The sequence below is a fragment of the Cyclopterus lumpus genome, chromosome 2 (assembly GCF_009769545.1).
Source record: "Cyclopterus lumpus isolate fCycLum1 chromosome 2, fCycLum1.pri, whole genome shotgun sequence".
NCBI classification, from domain to species: Eukaryota; Metazoa; Chordata; class Actinopteri; order Perciformes; family Cyclopteridae; genus Cyclopterus; species Cyclopterus lumpus.
The window spans coordinates 6,223,594-6,243,715 of record NC_046967.1 but is presented as its reverse complement, the minus strand read 5'-3'; the positions used below and the strand labels follow the sequence as shown (position 1 = coordinate 6,243,715).

Here is a 20,122-nt window from a genome sequence, read left to right as displayed (position 1 = left end):
CAGCCTCGCGAGTTGCAGCCTCCTCCTATCAGTAATTACAGTGGAGTCAGGCAGACGTAAAATCTAATGCATTGTAAATTATGAGGTGTTACGCAGAAGTCATTCATTCTGCATGAACGCGGGCAACTGGGCAGTGCTCCCCACCGCGGGTTTGCTTCCCCCAAGTTGCGATTAAATTGAACACATTGGTCATTAATTATTCATAAAGAGGGCCACATTAATAACAATAATGCTCTTTGTGTTTGCCACTGCCTCAGGAGGAGGTCAGGGTCAACGATGCCAGGCGCCCCACTTCGAGAGACGTTCCTGGAGCAGGGTGAAGAAGGACTTTATGTGCTGGAAATTAATTAATGTCCAATAACTGCACCAAGCAAGATCACGAACACTGTATCAGAGAGAATAATTTACTTCTTCAGTAGGTCACGTCTGACAATGTTTTGATGTATGACCCCCGATGCTGCCAGTCACAGACCTGGCCAGCGTTAACATTAGCTCCACAGACTAACGGGGACAGGGTTTCCTCACAGCTCTAAATTGCACGTTCTATAATTGGATCTACATTTAACCAGCTACTTTCTTTACATACTGAAGCTGCTGATTCACTAGGAAGATTCATTTTGAAATGTTGATATAATATGAATCGAAGGCTAGATTCACATTCACATTAATGCAGTTTTTATAACTGATCATTTATTAAGTCAGAGTTCTATTGACGGAAACATTTCACAGAGGAAGTCAGTCAAGGCTTTTTTGTCAGGTAACAAACGTTGTCCGTGTCCGTCATCTGTGCATATAGGGGTTCTTCCTCCTCTGTGGTTTCAACGGACCGCTCCTCTACAAGTGATGTGTCTTTGTCTGAATGCAGGCACCAGCCAAACCAAACAGACAATTATCGTTTCCTTTTAGACACTATTTGACTACAGCAGACCTGATCTGCCAACGGCGGAGTCTATCGCTTTTCCAACTGAAAAAGAAGAAGCTGCTACTCATTTGTCTGCTTTGTGCTAACAAAAAGGTGTGTGGGATCAAATGTTTGATCGGAGATTACTTAGCTTAACAAATTTCACGTAATTTCAGTATTGCAAATGTGGAAACCAAATCCAGAATTAAACCCTCTGTGGGAACCAAGCCCCGCCTTTGGCCCAGCTTAAATGAATAGACACTGGCATGCAGAGCGCTCATTAACTGGACAGCCAAAAGATTATTTTTTTGTTGTTTCTCCAACTCGCTGAGTAAATGTATCCACCGCCGTTACGGACGGTAAAATCCACAGCTGCCATCCAGGGCTCCAGACTGCGGTCGCATTTTGCGCCTAAAATTAGACACAGTGCGAGTAAATTTTTCATCAACTCGCGCATGCGCGACCAGTAAATTAGCTTGATTGACAGCGGGAAGGGGGGGGGGGGGGGGGGGGAGAGAGAGAGATGACCACGGTTATAGGCTAATGTGTGAAAAGAGGCGGAACTTGGGGGTTATCGCGCGAATCCAAAGATTTTACATAGCGGTGTCTCCTGTAAACAGTACAACAGGACAATGGCGAAGCGGACTATCAGTTCGTACTTTCTTCCTAAACCTAATGATATAGAGAAGACAAATCCCGAGAATGAGTCCGACTCAGATTGTGAGGAAACGGTCGTGGCGAAAAAAGGCAGGAAATTCAGCTTTTGTGATGAGTGGCTGCGCGAGTTCACCTGGCTGAGGTATTTCAAGGAGACCAATTCAATGAACTCCAAATTCTGCTGTCGATACCCACAACATGCGGGGAACACGAAGTTTGCTGATAAGACTGGCACTACACAATTAAAACACAACGCCAGTCAGAAACATAAAATGTGCCGCGACCTGTGCAATGAAAGTGCAGCTCCACTCCCAGTCGCATTTAGAAGACAAGAGGCTGTTAACCAGTGCGCCGTGGAGGCCGAATTGCTATTGAAGTTTAACACGGCGTATTTCATTGCCGGAAAATCGATGATTTTGATGCCAAAGAGGCTGTTGACATGTGGCTCAATCAGGCTCAACGTACAAGGAGGCCTAATTACAAGGGCTGGCCAACACAGGCACCTTATCCCCCACCAAGGGGGGATCTTTTGTAGGAAGTGTTAATGCACAAGTTATGTCTATAACTTGTTCTGTTGTTGTCAGTAGAGCATACATATTCATTTTGTATTTTTAAGCTGTATAACTGGTGTATGTTATTCAAACTATTGCACAAATTTATAAGATTTTATATTGTCAAATTATTTATCAATAATACAGTAAAAAAGATGGGAAAACTTTGCAAGTGGATTTATAGTGTGCGCCCCTAAATTTTCTGCTTGCGCCCCTAAAATTTTAAGTTAGGGGCGTCGTCATTTTCTTTGCTTTCCCTGCTTTCTGATTTTTACCACGATGTCATCGTCCTCACCTGCTGATGTCATTCACACGTGGGTTACATGACATCTGCTCGTCGTGCCGCAATCATGCATCTATGATTGCGGCCGTGCCCCCTTACTCAACAGAGAAATTGGTATCTCTTCACCCGCCTGTGATGGATTCCTCCACGTGTGACGGTTGAATGTTGATGCAAAAAGACTTTGAGTCTGACACTAAATCCCGACGATGAATGCCAAACATAAAATTAAACCAACAGCGGTGACAGGGAGGGGGAAAACTATTATTACAACTGGAGCTCTTTATAAAGCAGCAGTTCCCAAAAGAGGGATGTTCCCCGGGGGGGCACTGAAATGCCACTGCACGCCGTGACATGCAGCCGCAAACGAACTGACAGACTCCCCCTTTAAATTGTGTTGACGAGAAAAGCAGCAGCCAAAAAAAAAGGGCATTTAAATTATGAGCAAGTTAATAAGCCGGTTTGTAATACACTTCACCATTGCACTTTTAACAAATGCCATTCATCACTGTCACATACAGTTTATCTCACGGGAGGGGGGACGTAATTAAGAGAATCTAGTCCTGCCTGAGGGCTTCTTCATCTTAGCCCCAAAAAATGTCCTATCCGGCGCTACGAGTGAGGATGGCGTCAGCTTATTTAGGGCATCTTGTTTCAAACGATGAATTCTACGTGTCACATTCACCCAATAACTCGGACAGGTTGGATGCCTTCACATATAAAAACCCCACACTATTAAATTAGTTAAAACCAGCCTGTGAGATGCTCGCCCAGGGGCTTGCTTCCTCTCGTCAATACGATGTAATCCACAACACAGCAGTCCTAGACTGCCTATTAATAGATATACGGGATGTGAGGAGACTCAGAAGTGTTTAATTGTGATGTACTTTTGCGACTGCTTTTTTTGGGGGGGGTAATGATAATGCATTATCGAGCATTATCATGTCACGATAATGCAGGCCAGAGTCATTGCCATACACAATATTATCCCGATATCCTATAGTTAGTATCATATCAGATAATGAACTTGTCAAATGTCACTGTGGGTTACCTTACATTTTGTGAAGACACTAATCCCAGATGGGACATCTTTTTTTCATTGAGCATCATTTTATAGTGAAAAACAAACAATCTTTAATTAGGTAATCGGAAATCATAAGGTCCTGCTGCATAAATATCAGATATAATATCAATAATAAGAAAAAAACAAGTGTTTTTTACGTGATCAATTGTTTTTCCATTTCTATCATAGTGAGCTAGACAGCTTTTTCAAGTCACCCACGCAAGGATATTCACAATAATGAAAATTCACCACCAACAATTTGTTTATCGCGATCCACAATAGAATCCGATATCGTCCCATCCCTCATCATACGAGGATGTTTTCCGAGGGGCTCTCATTGACCCACAATCACTGTTATAATATAATTTTTTGTGTCACTAACAGTGTGGTGATGGGGACCTTATTAGCCGTTAACTAAACTGGGTACATCTTCTCTCAAGAGCTGGCTGCATCAATCCGAGGCAGTCACAGTCTAAAAGTCAAGAAATCAATTAACAACTTTAAAAAATATATTTTTTAACTACAGCTTTGTTCATCACCCAGTGGGTGCGGGCACCCATTCTGATACGTCACCTCCTAATTGAGATAAAACCACTGCATTTTGGTGTCACAGGAGATAAATGAAGGACTGTGGGTCTGAAATTAAATGGCTCTTTAGAAATGGAGGCTTAAGGCCACGCTGGTCACAGCGGGCGGAGAGGCGCTGCAGTGACCCCCTCGACTGCGAAGTACAACCCGGTCCCCCCTGCGCTCCGTGGGAGGACTGTGGCAGTGTGTGCGGACGGGGGGGAGTGGGAATAAAGCCGACGCCTGTGACACTCATCCCCATTTATGCAGCGAAACACCGGGCTGATGGATTTTACGAGTTCACGTTAAATGACGCGGATTAGCAGCCGGATAAATCATTGTGCGCGCGGCATTATGAGATGCACAATGCTCTCGTGCACTTATCTGGATGTATTCTGTCTTTCTCTCTCTCTTACACACACACACGCACACACACTCACACACGCGCGCGCGCACACACACGCCCGCGCACAACTGCCAATGAGCCGACAGTTAAATTGAAATAATAGCATGCACTTAAAAACGAGGCTCGCGCTCGCCCACCTCACATGAACGGGAACAACGCTCCGTAGCCCCCGAAGACTGAAATGGGCTCAAGTAGCCGAACCCGTCAAAAGCAAGTTTAACCACCAGATAGTTCCTTTTTTTCTTTGTTTTCTTTTTAAAACATCCTTTTCCAAAGTAGAAGAGAAGACACAATGAACTGCCACAGACAGAGAGGGGTCCAAATAGCGCGGCGTTCATAAACACAACACCAGCCCGTTAACTCAATTTCACTTCCACGAGCAGCATCCGTCCGTTAGGCGGGAGAGCGCCCGAAGCGAAGCAATTAGTGCCTAGAAAGCGTCCAGCTCGCCGCACACCGGATAACACGTTGTTCTCAGCATGTCGGAGCACCTACCGGGCTCGTCCTCTCGATGTACCGCCGTTGGAACGTGTCCTCTCCAGCCTAACGCCGTCCTCTCCACAAGCCGCGCGCGGATTCCTCCTCTGCTCGGTGTCTCCCGCTGCACGCTCGTGGGTGGCGGCGGGGCATGAGGAGCGGGGGGAGCGGCTGCAGCCGACCGGAGGAGAGGAGCCGTCCAATCAGCAGGCGTCTGTGTTGCGGAATGTCGGCCAATCGGATCGGCGGGGGGCGGGGCGTGATGCTGCTTTGATTATTAACGGAGATTGACTTTCAAGCAGCAGAGCGACCGGCTCGTCATGCCTGGGCGACATGATGTCATATGGGGAAAAATAAACACCACTTCCCGGTTGAGCTGCACGGAGACTTTTTCTGGATGATTGGCAGGTGGAGGCCCTCATATTAAATTGAACCGAATTAAAGTAGAAGGTTCATATTTTTTTGAAGCCCATCTTAATAATAATACTCACAATTAGTCGGTAAATCGATGAGTTGATCGATATCAAATTCATTGACTCCATTCTCTTTTATGGAACCAGCTTCCACTTTCAGTCCGGGAGGCAGACACAGTCACCTCATTCAAGAATAGACTTAAGACTTTCCTGTTTAATAGTGCTTATAGTTAGGGCTGAATCAGGTTTGCCCTGGTCGAGCCCCTTGATATGCTGCTATAGGCTCATAGGCTGCTGGGGGATACACTGAGCACCTATCTCCTCTTCTCGCTCTCCTTATGGATGAATTTACATCTCTCCTTATTAACTCTGCTTCCTCCCCGGAGTCGTTGTGACTTCACGTCTCATAGGGTCCATTGGACCTGGAGGTGTCTGATGCCTGGTGAGCCGGCCTCCCGCGTTGGCCCTGCTGATGCGCCCCGCCCCCCCCCCCCCTCCTCTCTACCTCCTTCTGTTTCATGGATTGGAGTTCCATTCATACATTGTCATATTCATGTAATGTGTTTATGTAACTTTGTAAATGCTGTTCATTCTGTACACATGACATCTATTGCTTCTGTCGATCCGGGGAGAGGGATCCTCCTCTGTTGCTCTCCTGAAGGTTTCTTCCCTTTTTTCCCTGTGAAAGGTTATTTTTGGGGAGTTTTTCCTCCGATGTGAGGTCCTGGGACAGGGATGTCGTATGTGTACAGATTGTAAAGCCCTCTGAGGCAAATTTGTAACTTGTGATATTGGGCTATACAAAATAAACTGAATTGAATTGAATTGAATTGACAACAATTTGATAAATCAATTCAGTTAATTTAAGTCAAACCTGTACGGTGGCCCTAAGAGCTCAGCGCACTGCAAATTCATCTTTACCAGTTTGACAACACATGCAGAGCAGACTATTCACTTTAAGTTTCCTTGTACCAAATTCCATGTTTGTTTTTTTGTATTATATTTATTTTAGGTAGATGCCTGAAATCGGGTCTGTAATAAACACGGCTAAAGAGATTTCAGCTTTTTCTTCTGTGATATAAATAACATCAGTAAATAGATGCATTTGTGAAGATTAACTTGATGACCAAATCATATCACAAACTTATGTTTGCCACAGAGCCTATTTTCTGTAAGAATCCAATTGGCTTTTTGTCAATGGGGGAGGGGTACTTTCCTCGAAAGGGTTGTTTCACCCCAAAAATATAAAATACATATTTTTCCTCTCCCCTTCAGTGCTAGGTTGTTTTGGTTGAAGTTGCTTAGCGTTGGGAGATACCTGCCATCAAGATGTCTGCCTTCTCTCCAAAATAATGGGACCATATGGCACTCAGCTTGTGGTGCTCACAGCGTAAAAAAATAAAAAAACGACATCTCAAAAGAACGACAGCAATATCTCTTTTCAGGACTCAAGACCCGGTTACTCAAGATAATCCACAAACTTTGTTATGAGAAATGTCATCATAAAACTGCTCACAACACGTTTGGGGGGAAATGTCCCTTTATGTGGCACTCTGTCAGGCACCAGGGCTTATGGATACATCTGCAGTTTTCATTGCAAAATTTAGCACCATTTTTAGTATCTTCACCAGCTGTATGGGCAGTTTTTTATTATTGTTGCCTCTCCTATCTAATTGGGTGGACAGCTGTCTGGGTTTCTAATTGTTTGGCAGTTGGATAAAACAATTAAAACTACCAACAAACGAAACGAAATAGCATCTATTTGAATCGTCAATGAAAACGTTACAGGGAGGAAAATAGCCCAATTAAAAAAAGATGCCAAACTGCATTTCTGGAGAGGTTACTGAATTATTGAGGCAGCAACAGTGCTTCCCCAACTTAAAGGAGCTGTCAGCACAATGCAGCATCATGACCCACACTGAACTCGGAAAGCCATCACTTTTCTGACACTAAAGTAGTTTTTTTTTGCCGGTGTAATTAACAGTGCAGTATATTCTCAATGCGTCCAATTACCCCGCATGCTCAAGCTGTAACCAAGAAGAGGGGGTGAAATCTGTCAGAGGTGACAAAAGCCACCTAATGGAAAAATCTGTAACTGCTACAGCAGGCCTGCTCCATCAGTGAAAATCAATACGCCTTTTTCCAAAGAGATCTCAACTGGACAGTGTCTCCTAGGTAGGCCATATTTATGAAAAGGAGCCAGCCTCACAAAGGGGATACAGCTAAATATTACGTTCTGTGCACTCACGGATTAAAAACTCATATTGTCGCATTCGTGAAGTTTTATTTCAACCAGAACACAAGACAGAAATGACAACAAAAAAAGGGAAAACCTCTTTATTCAGACACAAAAAGAAAGCTGGCGGACATTCATTCAGAGAAAAACACAGTTTGTATTAAATGCACTTTTTTGAAAATATAGCCTTTGTTTAGATCAGTCGGCAAAAATATAGATATGTATACTAAGAAACATACGAGGAGAAACACCCACTCTCTGCACACCAGGTGCATTCCATCAAACAACGCTAAATATTGAATAAAAGAGCAGAAGTGTCATCTTAAAACGCAGTACAAAAACACTAGATTCAATCGGAGCAGTTCATCTCTCCATGGACATGAGATGTGAAATAACATGTGGTCACCGCTGTGTGATTAGTAGCTGAAACGGGCCGAGGAATTCAAGAGTCGTCGCTGTCGTAGTATCTGTTCCTCTTGATCTGCTCCTCAACTGTCAGGGCCTCCTCTTCATCGCAGCCCGCGCTGTCGTCCGGGGCGACGCTGTTGCTGCTCTCATCCTTCCACTTCACATCTCCCGTGTCATCCCTCGCCTCCGTCCCAAAATCCAAAAGGCCATCCCTCGCCGACGGCGGGGGCGTCTCCCCAGGGGATCGACCGAAGATGCCGGATCTGAAATCGGATAGCAGGTCGGAGCTGCCGGTGCTCAGGCTGGCGAAAATGTCCTCGAGGAAGCTGGATGTGCTCATCTCTGGTACGCTGGCCTCGTTTCTAACGGCGAATGCTCCCTCGGCCTCCTCTGTGAAGGAATCTGGGTCTGAATGGCGGCCCGTGGCTTCAGCACATTTGGCACCTACTGGCACAAAAGCGGCATCCTCCTGCGCCAATTGCAGCACTTCACTCGGCATCCATTTTGATTCCTCGCCGCGATCCGTTGTTCCCGTCGTAGCCGGCAGAAAGAGCGACTGGTTTTCCTTTTCCCCGACCTCGCTCGGCCCTCGAAACAGGATGTCGTGATTCAGCAGCGTCTGGCCGTAGTTATTGTTATTATTGGAGTTTGCATTCAGCGCCCGTCCCGCCGCAGCCTCCTCTTCATCTATTAAGGTGACCTTTACCGCCTCCCTATTGTTCATGCCGTCGGTATTTTCTTTATCTCTCTCCCCCCGGCTCTCCTTCTCACCCGCTGCACTTTCCATCTGCCCATCATGTCCATTCACTATCACTTCCTCCACCCTTTCAGTACCGTCTTCGCCGCTCCCCCCCGGGACTTTCTTGCCTTCCACAGCTCCGCCGGCGCGCCCCGGGCTTTGTTCCTTCTCTTCCACTCCAGGCCGCACTTCAGAGTCCATTTCAGAACCCACTTGTGCCGCGGCCTGGGAGCCACTGTTTGACTCTTTAGTTTCTCGAGTGTGAGTAACACTCGCCGGGTCCTGAGTGACTGCTACCGGGGAGGCTGGAGCCCTTGACTGAGCTGGAGTCTCTTCTGGCTTTCTCACATCCTCTGCTGAACAGGCTCTCTCTTGCATCTTGTCCTTTTCCTCGGGTCCATTTTGTACTTTCGCTGCGGGGCTATCGGTCTCCTTTAATGATGACTTCACAGGCTGATTTAGCTGTTCATTTTCCTGAGCTGAGCCCTCCTTAGGGGGCCATGATGGCTTAACCAACTTCAACTCCTCCTCCATCGTGAAGGATTTCTTTGGAGAATCTGATTGTGGAGGCCATACCACAGAAATCTTAGTGGTGAGCTTTTTGCTTTCATCTTCTGGTTTTCTCCTGTCATCCTCCGGAGTAACTAATGTGCTCTGAGCAGTGGGAATTCTGGAATCCGTGACTTTCTTTTCAGGTGATGGCAATTTGACTTTGTTCTTTTCAGCTGGGTTTTCCTGGTGCTTATTATTCCAGAGTTCTTTGTGTGGTTTCTGTCCAAATCCCTCGTCATAATTTCCTTTGGATTTGAACAGTTGCGTGTAGTGGGGCTTGCAGTACATTCGTCCATGGAGAGAGGCGTAGTTACCGAGGCTGGAGAGAAGAGGAAGACAACGAGAGGTCAAAGTACTGCGAAAATGAATGACAGAAGAGGAATAGGTTCGCTCTGTGAATCGGCGTCACCTTAGCTTGCCGCTGCAGTGTTCGCAGCGAAAGCAGCTCCTATGGAAGTTTTGTTTGTCTGCAAACAGCGACTCCATCGGGTACACCCTCTTCCGACACACCTGGCACAGCTCGGACTCTGGAACTCGAATTTTCTGCAAAGAAATAAGGTAAGAACTTTAATGTACAGGGTCGTCACTTCGTCACTTTTGGCTCTTTATTAGTCATTATAAAGCACTTATTAAGGCCTTAAATCCTTTATGCTATGATCAAATTACAGAGCTCTTTCGAGGTAGGTTAGTAATGTAGAAATGTTATGAAAATGAGAAAACAAACTTTAATTTCACTGTGTTATAACGGCTGACAGCAAACCAAACAACTGTGTCAGCTTTAGAATTGCTATTAATAGTTTAAATGGTTTGTCTTTGAAGGATTAAGAGTGATTTTCGTAATTAATTCAAAAGCTTTGAACATGTAATTCATGTTTCAAAAAGTGACTTTGTTTTGTAATTTTCTTCATAAACATACATGGAATAAAAGGTGAATCTCCAACTGAAGAAAAACAATTTAAGGGATTGTTTTCTTCTTTCTTGAGACATTTCAAGCACTTCTCTGCATCACACACCCAGACATGAGAAATATTAGTTTAATATGTTGCCAGCTTCATGCATCAGCAGCATCAATACAGAGGACAACGTGTAACCTGTGAATATTAAAAACTGATGGCACCTAAACAGGATGCAGCTCCCAGCTTTGGTGTGAGTTCAAATAAAAGAAAAACACATCAAAGGAAATCACGGCATGTAAATAACAGTGTCAAACCAATGTTAATGCTTCTGTTCTTTACACACAATGCAGTTGATGCTCTCAACTTCTCACACACAAAGCACGTTAAACACACCACCACGGACTGTTTAGTATCCTCATGCCACGCCGTTCCGTTTACCCGTCACAACGGTTTCCTGCTGGTGCGTTACGATCTGCGAGGTCCTTTGCTCCGTGACACTGAAACCCAGATTCTGGAAAACCCCTTGGCTCTCGGCCCACGACTGCTGGAAGTTTCTCAGCAGTTCCTCGGTGGAGGCCTCGGGGGGCACGGCAACCGTTGGGACCGCGCCTCTGACCACGTCGGCGTAGGACGGAGGGTTGCCGCGGGTCAGGGAGCTCTCGGAGAGCATCTCACTGAGTGCCTCGCTCGTCGAGTCGTCGATGCTGCAGAATTGCTCGGTGACCAGTGTCGTTTCCGAGTGACCCAGCGCCTCGGAGTGGGCTGATTCTGGTTCTCTTCTTTCTATTTGTTCTCTGAGGTCTCGGGCTGCCTGAGAACTGTGTTCTCCAGTCTCAAACACATCCGCTATGGCTTTTACGTTGAATGAGGGAACATCGTCAGTTCTCGGTGTGTCAGCCTCCCAATCCTCCGTATCACTCCCCAGCCTCTCCGTGATGACAATAGGCTCTCTTCTTGCGTAGACTTTTGGTTGTGGAGATTCAAATCTGTTCACCAGCTTAGAGAGATCAACCTTTGGGAGATCCTCTCTCAGAAGGTCTATCAACATGGCCTCGGCACCTTCCTCAGAGTCAGGCCCCAAACGTTCAGGGATGTCGATGGGGTCCTTCCGCATGTACATCCTGCTCACCTCCGACTTCTGCGCCTCCTCGAAGAAATACTTTTTATCCCTCACAGTCAGCATGGAGTCCGCCATTTCCGCCACGTCCACCATCTCTTGCTCGAGTCCGTCTATCGAAATCTCCCTGTCGCTAAATGGGGATGATTGCTCTCTTTCAGCTGCAAACGACTCCGTCACCGGCGTGGGAAGCGGAGGCGTCATGCCGCGAGAAAGCTTGGAGGTGGTGTCCCTTAGTTTCATCAGCTTCTCGGAGCGACTCAGGGTGGGGGACGGCGTGGCCCTGCTGAACATAGATGTGGGCGTGTATGACCTGCGTGGAGGTGGCGGAGGTGTACCGAAGGACTTGTAGGGTGGTGGAGAAGAGGTGACTCTGAGCGGCGAGTCTATCCTCCTTGACTCAATACTTATAAAAGTCGGAGACGGAGTGCGGATGCTCGCTAAAGGGGAGGACACCCTCTGATCGGCCTCTTCCCTCAGCTCCTGATGCACCTTTCTCTCTTGAAGGGACATTTTCTCTTCCACCAGCTTCCTTTCACTTTTGGACGAGCCGATACTGATTTTCGATATCTTTGCTGTCGCCGCACTAACACCGCTCTTGTCTGGTTTTGGAGGCGTTGCCGGTGCTTCGTTTTCCACGGCCTTCGAGCTCTCTTTAAAAAATGTGAACTTTGCATGACAAATATTTCTCACATAGACCATCATCTCTTTCAGTTTTTTCTTACTTTGCTGTTTCGCAATTTCACTGAAATTATTTTTCTCTTCCGAGCCCATCGCCCAGTCAGGCAGTTGGCTTATAATCATCCTGACAGCGTTGGAGTCTATTTTGCTCGGTGTGCCTTCGAGCTCTTTCATTTCAGCGAGCAGCTTCTGCATCACATCACATTTCTCCCAAACTGTGATTTCTTCTGAACGAGACTCGTCTTTATGGGCTATTTTGCCCGTCCTTTGCACAGACACACCCTCAGGCTCACCTTTTGACTTCACCGCCTTTATCTGCATTGTATTTGCGTCCACTGCTCGTACCTTTATTTGTTGTTGCATGTGAGCCGCCTCTTGCCTGTGAAAGCTTTGCTGTACCACACTCTCAGTCACCACCATGTGCTCTGCCTTTACGCTCTGCTGACTGTGGGACACAGATACATGGCCTTGCCCTTGATGAGTTGCTGCAGATGTTATCTTAGCCACCTTAGGCATTAAAGCACTAACTGATGGTGACAGCTTTACATCTGTCTCATTCTTTTGCACCCGCTCTCCCTTTTTAAGATGAACCTCCACTTCAACTTCCTTTATAGGTGGGGTCACGTGACTTTTCTTCTCCTTTACTTCTTTTTTCACCTCGGTTCTTGCGGACGTCAGCTGGTTGCTCTTCTGACTCACTTTTGTTTCACTGCTCTGCGACACATTACTTTTCTCTTGCTGTAAATGCATTTCACTGTTCTCCTCTTTCTTCTCTGTTGGCATCTTAAAGGTTTTCACCTTGAAACTTGGAGTTACCTTTGGAATTTTAGTGGGTTGAGAGGGACTCATTTTCCCCTCCTGTGTCAGAAGTGCATTACTATTCTTCACATCTTCTGCTTTCAATGTGACCGCAGCCTGGCTTTGGAGGTTTACATTTTCCTGGACAGCGATAGACCTGGTGCTGGATTTCTTAATAAACTGCTGCTGCTCCGTGACTGAAGAAGTGACCACATTCGAGCGTGACTGGCTTTCAATATTTGAGGCCTGAGAAACAGAAACAGTCTGCTGCTTGTGTGCGGTTTGAATCTTGTTAACGACATCAGTGGAGGCCATTTTTTCTGAGTGCTCGGTGGCAACATGTTTTTTATCCACGGACACATTTGAAGATCCAAACGCTGATTTCTTATTTAAAACTGAGATCAAGGGTTTGCTCAAAGGGATCTGGGAAGGGGTTTTCTTGGCAGGCAATACTCCTTCATTAGAAACAGTCTTAGCTTCTTCTCTCTTTGCTTTTGTGACTTCTGTGGCCTCTTCTGTCTCTGTGCTTCGTGCTGCATGAAGCTCAGGACTTGCAGCAAAGGAGGGTATCTTAATTGGTGGAGAAGTGGGAGTGGTGACATTACTCCTTTCCAATTCTTCTTTCTCCATTTGTTGGTGGTACTTTTCCTCTGCAAGCATAAGAGGGGTTTTAAATTTGCGAGCGTAAGGCCTAGGGTTTGCAGCTAGAGCGGGTTCAGGAGGTGGAGGCAGTTTAATAGGAGGGACAAAGCTTTTTTTAGGTGGCTTTGGGCTCTCTTTTTGCATTGGTTTCACATGTGAGATGCTTGGTATTTTTGTTGTTGACACTTCTGTTAATTCGGACTGAATCTGCTTGCTTGTTGTAATCTGTTTGGTAGTTTCCTTTTTCACTTCCTGAACTTCAGCTCTTTCTTGACGCTCCGTTGACAACGTTTCTGCTTGATCGAGAGGAAGCTGAGGTGGTGGGGGTGGTGGAGGAGGAGTTGGCTGCTTTTTCTGCCATTTGGGTTTAACTTGTACGGCCGGCTTCTGTGCTTCTGGTTGCTTAGGCACTTTGAATAGAGGCTTGCCGATCGGTTTGCCCAGCTTTACAGGGGGAGGCATTGCATAGAGCTCTTGCTGTGAGGGAGGTGGTGGGAGAAAATCTTGGCCCACAGAGGGTGGAGGCGGAGGAGGCGGAGGAGGGAAGAAATCAGGCTCACACTTGCATTCCATGGGAGGCGGAGGTGGTGGAGGTGGGAGGTCGCTGTCTTGCCTCATGACAGAAGGGGGGGATGCTGAGCCCTCCAGCACCGGCGGGGGCGGCAGAGGGAGGGAGAGCTCCGACTCTGAGGGGGGAGGTGGCGAAGAGGGAGGAGGGGGGAAGTGAATCTCCGGCTTCGCCTTTTTGATCACACCTTTCCCTCTCATGTCGAGGTTACGGTGATCACTCTTCATGTTTTTCATGTTGTGCTTTTGTGTGAGCACCTTATTTTCCGTTTGCTTTTGAGACATCTGCTCTGACACATGTTGCTTACGGACAACAGTTCTCTCTGTCACTGTAGTCTGCACCTGTTTGGTTGACTTTATTTTGCATACTTGCTTGTTTGAAATATTGGTCTGCGATATGTTTTGCACCTCTTTCATCACATTCGCTTCAGCCACTTTGGTCTCTGTTTGATCATTATTGGTCATTGGTTTATTCTGTATCATAATGGTCTTAGGAGCTTGTATTTTCTGTGTGGGCAGCACTTGCTGCTTCTGCTCTTTCATACTCTTCTGTTGAAAGGCCCCAGTGGTATTATCTGTTTTGGCTACAGTAACAGAGTGGGCCTCTTGGGTTATTACCTGTGTTTTCACTGATTTGCTTTCATTGTGCCTCTGTGTGTGCTTCTGTGACTCACTGCTCTGAGAGAGCTTTTTCACAGCGGGGACTGGATTGACTGCTTCACTCTCACTCTTGGCGTCATGCAAGCATTCCTGCTCCGCTTGCTTTACAGTTAATGGATTCTTCACAGGCACTTTTGCTTTCTGAGGGGGATGCATGCGTTTCGGATTTGAATATTGTTTTCTTTGCATTAGATTCTTTATTGCTCCTTGAACATCCCCTTTTACGACTTCCTCCTTCTCCACCTGTGTTGCTTCCTGTCCTTCATAGAGACATTTTATAGATGTTTTCACGTCTCCTTCGATGCTCCTCCTGCGCCGCAGTCTGGGAGAAGTCGTTGGCTCTAGCAAGAGCTGGATAGTGCCTTTAACATCCCCTTGTTCGCTCACTTGATGCTGGAAAGTCCTTTTCTCACTCGTTGCCTCGTGTAAGCTTTGCATGGCAGTGTGGATATCCCCTTTGAGAATCTCCTCTTTTTCAACCTCTTTCACAGCTTGCTTGGCTTCCTCCAGGGACTTCAAGGTCCCTTTGATATCACCTGGAACCAGATCTTCAACTGTAGCTTCTGTATTGGTGGTTGCGGATTTCTCCAGTGACTCGAGAGCACCTTTGATATCTCCCTTGACAATTTCAGGCTTTTCCATTTCTTTGGCTTGATGCTGGGCCTCCTCCAGAGACCTTAACGTAGTGGGTATGTCTCCCTTCACCACCTCCTCTTTCTCTATTAAAACTTTCTGATTGATAGCTTGAGTCAGTGAATCCAGGGCTGCATTGAGGTCACCTTTGACAATATCCTTTTTCTCTAGGTTTCTGTAGGTAACAGCAGGCTCCGTCATGAAGACTTTCACATTGCTGTGTACGTCACCAGGAACTATATCATCTTCTGCGACTGTGCGACCAATCTGCTGCTGATTCTTCCGCAGCAAGAATTTGGTCTCCTGAACGTCACCACCGATGATATTCTCTTTTGTTACTTCTTCCTGAGCTTCACCGGGTTCGTATTGAAGCTGCTTCAGATAATCCAAGGCTCCCGACTCAATGCATGTGGAGTAAAAGCTGACGTTACCTCTCTCTGTGTCTCCGACCCGTATCTTTTTAGAGTCTTCTCCTCCAGAGTTGGAGAGAAGTCGATGAAGGGTTCTGCTTACGTTCCCTTGAATGATATCCTCTTTCTCCATGCTTGCCCTCTCCTCTTTATTTAAGAGGGAATAGATAGTCAACCTCACGTCTCCCTTCTCATCCTCTTGTATAAGAATGCCACGCTTGGAGGAGCCCTCATTCCTGAGCAGATTGTTTACGGCCTCTTGAATGTCACCGCGGACAATTTCCTCTTTCTCCACATTGACTCCCCTTTCCTGGCTGAATAGCTGCTTCACTGTGGTGTTGATATTGCCCCGTTCCTCCCTGTCAATCGTTATCCCTCTTTCAGTGATCTCCCCGCGGTTGAGGAGGTTCATCATTATGTTGCTCAGATCCCCTCTGATAATCTCTTCTCTTTGGATTTGAGGAGCCTCCTGGTTCATGAGTTTGTACTTTGCCATGCGGATATCGCCAATCTCATCTGCCTCAATAAGAACACCTTGTGAATCCACCATTTTCTGACAGTACAGCTCCTCAAGTGTGTCTTTGATGCTTTTACCGATTATGTCTGTCTTTTTCATGCTGCTCTCATTGAATTCATTGAATGGAGTGGTTTCAAATAGCCATGTTGTCGTCTTCACATCGGCCTGCGGGATTTCCTCCTTTGTGACAACAAGCTCTGTGCCGTCATTCTCTTTGATACTGTCAAGGGGCTGCTTCTCAAAGAGCCACACAGACTGTTTGACATCCCCCTTCATTACTTCCTCTTTTGTCACTCTCTCCATGCCATCATACTCTGCGCCTTCGCCACGGATCTCGTCAATTGTGCGAGTTTCAAACATCCATGTGGCAGATCTGACATCGCCTTTTTGGATTTCGCTCACGCTAACGGTTCTGATGTACCTTTGAGACATCTCATCAGTCTCAAATCGCTGCTTATTTGTCTTCACATCACCGCCTTGGATATCTGCAACGGTTTTCGAACTAACTTTTATTTCCTCTGTAATTTCATCCAAAGGTTGCGTTTCAAACCTCCACCTTGCAGTGCTAACATCTCCTTTGTTGATGCCTTCCTCAGTCACAGCTTTGATAACATAGACCTCCTCGGAATCTCTAATTGAATCCAGAGGCTTTGTCTCGAACTGCCATCGAGCCCCCACCACATCCCCTCTAATGATTTCCTCCTTGGTAACTGTAGTCACTTCATGATAATGGCCCTCTTTGTCACAGATTGCATACAGCGGCTGAGTTTCAAACATCATGGTGTAATTTTTCACATCCCCCCTCTCTACTTCATCTCTAAAAATACTACTGATTTTAGTAATATCAGTCTCAGTAGACTCCTCTTTGATTTGATCCAGACAGAAAGTCTCGAAAATAAAGCGGCCTTTATCAACGTTACCACCCTGAACGTCAATCACAGTGCGACATTCCTTTGCCTCTGCTGATTCGTCGCGGATGGCATCAATTGGATGATGCTCAAACTTCCAGGTACAGTTCCCCACGTCTCCCTTCTGGATGTCCTTGGTCTGCTGTGTCTTCAGCCTCTGCATTGTTTCCTCAGAGGTCGAGCTCATAATGTCAGACGAGCGATTCTCAAAGATATACTTCATTCTTGAAACATCACCTGACTGGATGTCAATTTCCGTAACCCTCCTGAAAGAACCAACGTCCTCACCTGTGATATTTTCCAGGTTCTCGGTTTCAAAAAGGAAGCGGGCCAGTCGCACGTCTTTTCCTTGGACGTCGTCTTGCTTTACAGTGCAGGTTTTCAGAATGGTGTCAGACTCTGTATGATCACGTATGTTGTCAAGTGTCTGGGTCTCAAAGAGCCAAGTGCACGTTTTGACGTCACCTTTTTGAACTTCCTCAATGTCAGCCTCGCTCTTTTCCACCTTTTCATACAGAGCATCCATCGGTTGAGTCTCAAATAGCCACCTGCAAGTCTTAACGTCCCCTTTCTCAATTTCAATACCTTCCTTAGATGTATGTTCTTCATCCTCAAAATGAGATTTTATGGCATCAAGCGCTTGAGTTTCAAACAACCACTTGGCTGTTTTGACATCCCCTGACTCGACCTCCTGCTTGGATATACCTTTTATGATCTGAAACTTATTGATGCTTTCATCAAACTCATCAATCGGACGCGTTTCAAACATCCATCTGCAGCTGCGCACGTCTCCCTTCACGATCTCCTCACGCCTCACGGTCCTCACCTCGTGGTAATGGCCAGAGCTGTCTTGCATAGCATACATAGGGGTGGATTCAAAAAGAACTCTGTTGGATCTGACGGATCCACTTGTGACACCTTCAACTTGAATTTTCTGTGTTCCTTCACACTTACTTAAATCCATACTTTCAAACCTTTCTTTATAATTGGTCACATCTATTTTGTCAAGAGTGTCGACATTCACTGTTCTTGTAATCTCCTTCTTCTCCTCCCTTATATTCTCCAGTGGCTGGCTCTCAAAGACCCACCTTTGATGCCTCACATCACCCTTTTCTTCTTCAGATGCAACCATTTTCTGAAGTTTTCCCACTTCGAGCAGTTCTTTCAGATTTTCCATGGGTACTGTTTCAAACAGATGTTTGGCTGATTGAACATCTCCTCCTACAATCTCCTCTGATGGTAAAGGTCTAGCATTGGCGTTGTCTTTCAGAGTATCCATCGCCTGAGTCTCGAAAACCAGACAGTGCTTTCTCACATCAGCACCAATTATGTCTTCCTTTTGCTTCCTGGAACTTTCCCATTCCTCATCCTTAATGGTGTCAAGGGTCTTTGTCTCAAAAAGCCACCTACCTTTGTTCACACCACTTTCGATGTTGTCCTCCATGGATATGCCACATATCAGCTTCACCATCGCAGGGTCTTTGTTAATGATATCCAAAGGCTGGGTTTCAAACATCCAGCGGGATGTCTTGACGTCTCCTTTCTCAGTCTCCTCCCTGCGGATGGTGGTGATCTCCAGCATCTCTCCCGAATCCCCCCTGATGACACACATGGGCTGGGTTTCAAACATGCGAGTGGTTGTCTTCACATCCCCTTTGATCTCCTCCAGCTCAGACTTTAAGTTCAGGAAGTGGCTCTCCTCAATTGTTTCTGTTTTACCCATGGAATCCAGATGCTGGGTCTCAAAGAGATATCTGGCGGTTTTCACATCTCCGCCGGTGATGCTTTTGGTGACGTCAACATCTGTCTCCTGCTCGTCTTCTTGGTAGATCTTATTCAGATAATCCAGTGGCTGCGTCTCAAAAAGCCACGTGGCAGTGCGGACATCGCCTCTTGCGAGATTAGTCGCTTTTTGTGACTGCTCAGTTGAATCAGTAGCCTCCGTCCCCAGAGCATCAATGGGCTGAGTCTCAAACATCCAAGCTGTGTGTCTGACATCTTTGCCGGCAATAATTTCCTGCTGGGCGATATTCCCCACCTCGTCTTCGTCTGGGTTGTCGTCTTTGATTGTATCTAGCGGCTTGTTTTCAAACATCCAGCGCATGGACCGCACTTCGCCTTTGAGGATCTCGTCCCATTCCAGGTACTCTCTGTCAGGGCTTGAACACTTACTCGAGCCGTTGCCATCATTTTCAAACATATAGCACGCCTGCTGGACGTCTCCCACCACTTCCTCGCTTTCCAAGTCCTTTTTTTCTGCTTCGGTGAGCTCACTCAAGAAGTCTTCCTCAAGGTTCTTGCGAACTTCTGGATGGATGTGCTTGTAGAGGCGCTTTAGTTCAGCTGTACTCTTGTGTTTAAAGTACTGCTCCTTAGTAACAGCATGCTTATGTTGGGAGGCTAGCTCCTGAGGCTGGGAAGAGATATAATCAGGGGTTTCCTGTAACAGGTTCGAGGGCGGAGGAGGGAAATTATCTGTCAGCTCATAAGCCAATGATGAGGCAGACACTGCTGATGAGGCAGTGTGAGTGGCAGTCTTTAAGGTGGAAGAGGTGTCATAGCTTGTCATGGTTGACGCTTTGGAGGACTTATTCACTGGTGCCCATTGAAACTGGTTGAAATCCACATCAACCTGTGGTTCGTAAGTGGTTTTGGTTAAGGAGAGAGGGACAGTGAGGGTGTTGAAAATAGGAATCTCAAAATGGTTTTATGTCCTAAATAGCACAGGGAAGGCTATGGCTTAGGAAATGAAGTAACAACTTTCAACTTTTAAAATAAAATGTATAAAAGTACCAAATAATAAACCTTATTTGTATGTAAATAAACAAATACAGACACACCTCCAGTCCTTTAAACCCAGACATATTCAGTTATGTAAGTTTGTAATTACTGATTTGACCATCACTTTAACTGCAAACAGTATTTGGAGTTCTTGTTTGAGTTTTCTTTTTAATCTTTTTACACTGGAAGAAAACATGGCTGTGTAAAAACATTAGGTGTTTTATCCAATCCAATGTATTCTCCATCAACTGATAGCATGGTC

At 46.1% G+C, this 20,122-nt stretch overlaps 2 protein-coding genes across 5 annotated transcripts in view; both read right to left on the bottom strand.

Moving 5' to 3' along the window:
• The window catches only part of LOC117740932 (beta-1,3-galactosyltransferase 1-like), a 115,124-nt gene extending 110,091 nt beyond the window's left edge, over positions 1-5,033 (bottom strand). For all 4 annotated transcript variants that reach the window (XR_004610654.1, XM_034547625.1, XM_034547617.1 and 1 more), the window contains exon 1: positions 4,921-5,033. The gene's annotated coding sequence lies outside the window, so the exon portion shown is untranslated. The remainder of the gene's footprint in view (positions 1-4,920) is intronic.
• A 4,422-nt stretch (positions 5,034-9,455) lies between these two features.
• Positions 9,456-20,122, bottom strand: part of xirp2a (xin actin binding repeat containing 2a) — a 43,205-nt gene continuing 32,538 nt past the window's right edge. Inside the window, exons 9-11 of the mRNA XM_034547566.1 lie at positions 10,585-19,711; positions 9,660-9,793; positions 9,456-9,569 (exon numbers count right to left, since the gene is read on the bottom strand). Coding sequence (XP_034403457.1) covers positions 9,699-9,793; positions 10,585-19,711 — 9,222 coding nt within the window. The 3' untranslated portion in view covers positions 9,456-9,569; positions 9,660-9,698. The remainder of the gene's footprint in view (positions 9,570-9,659; positions 9,794-10,584; positions 19,712-20,122) is intronic.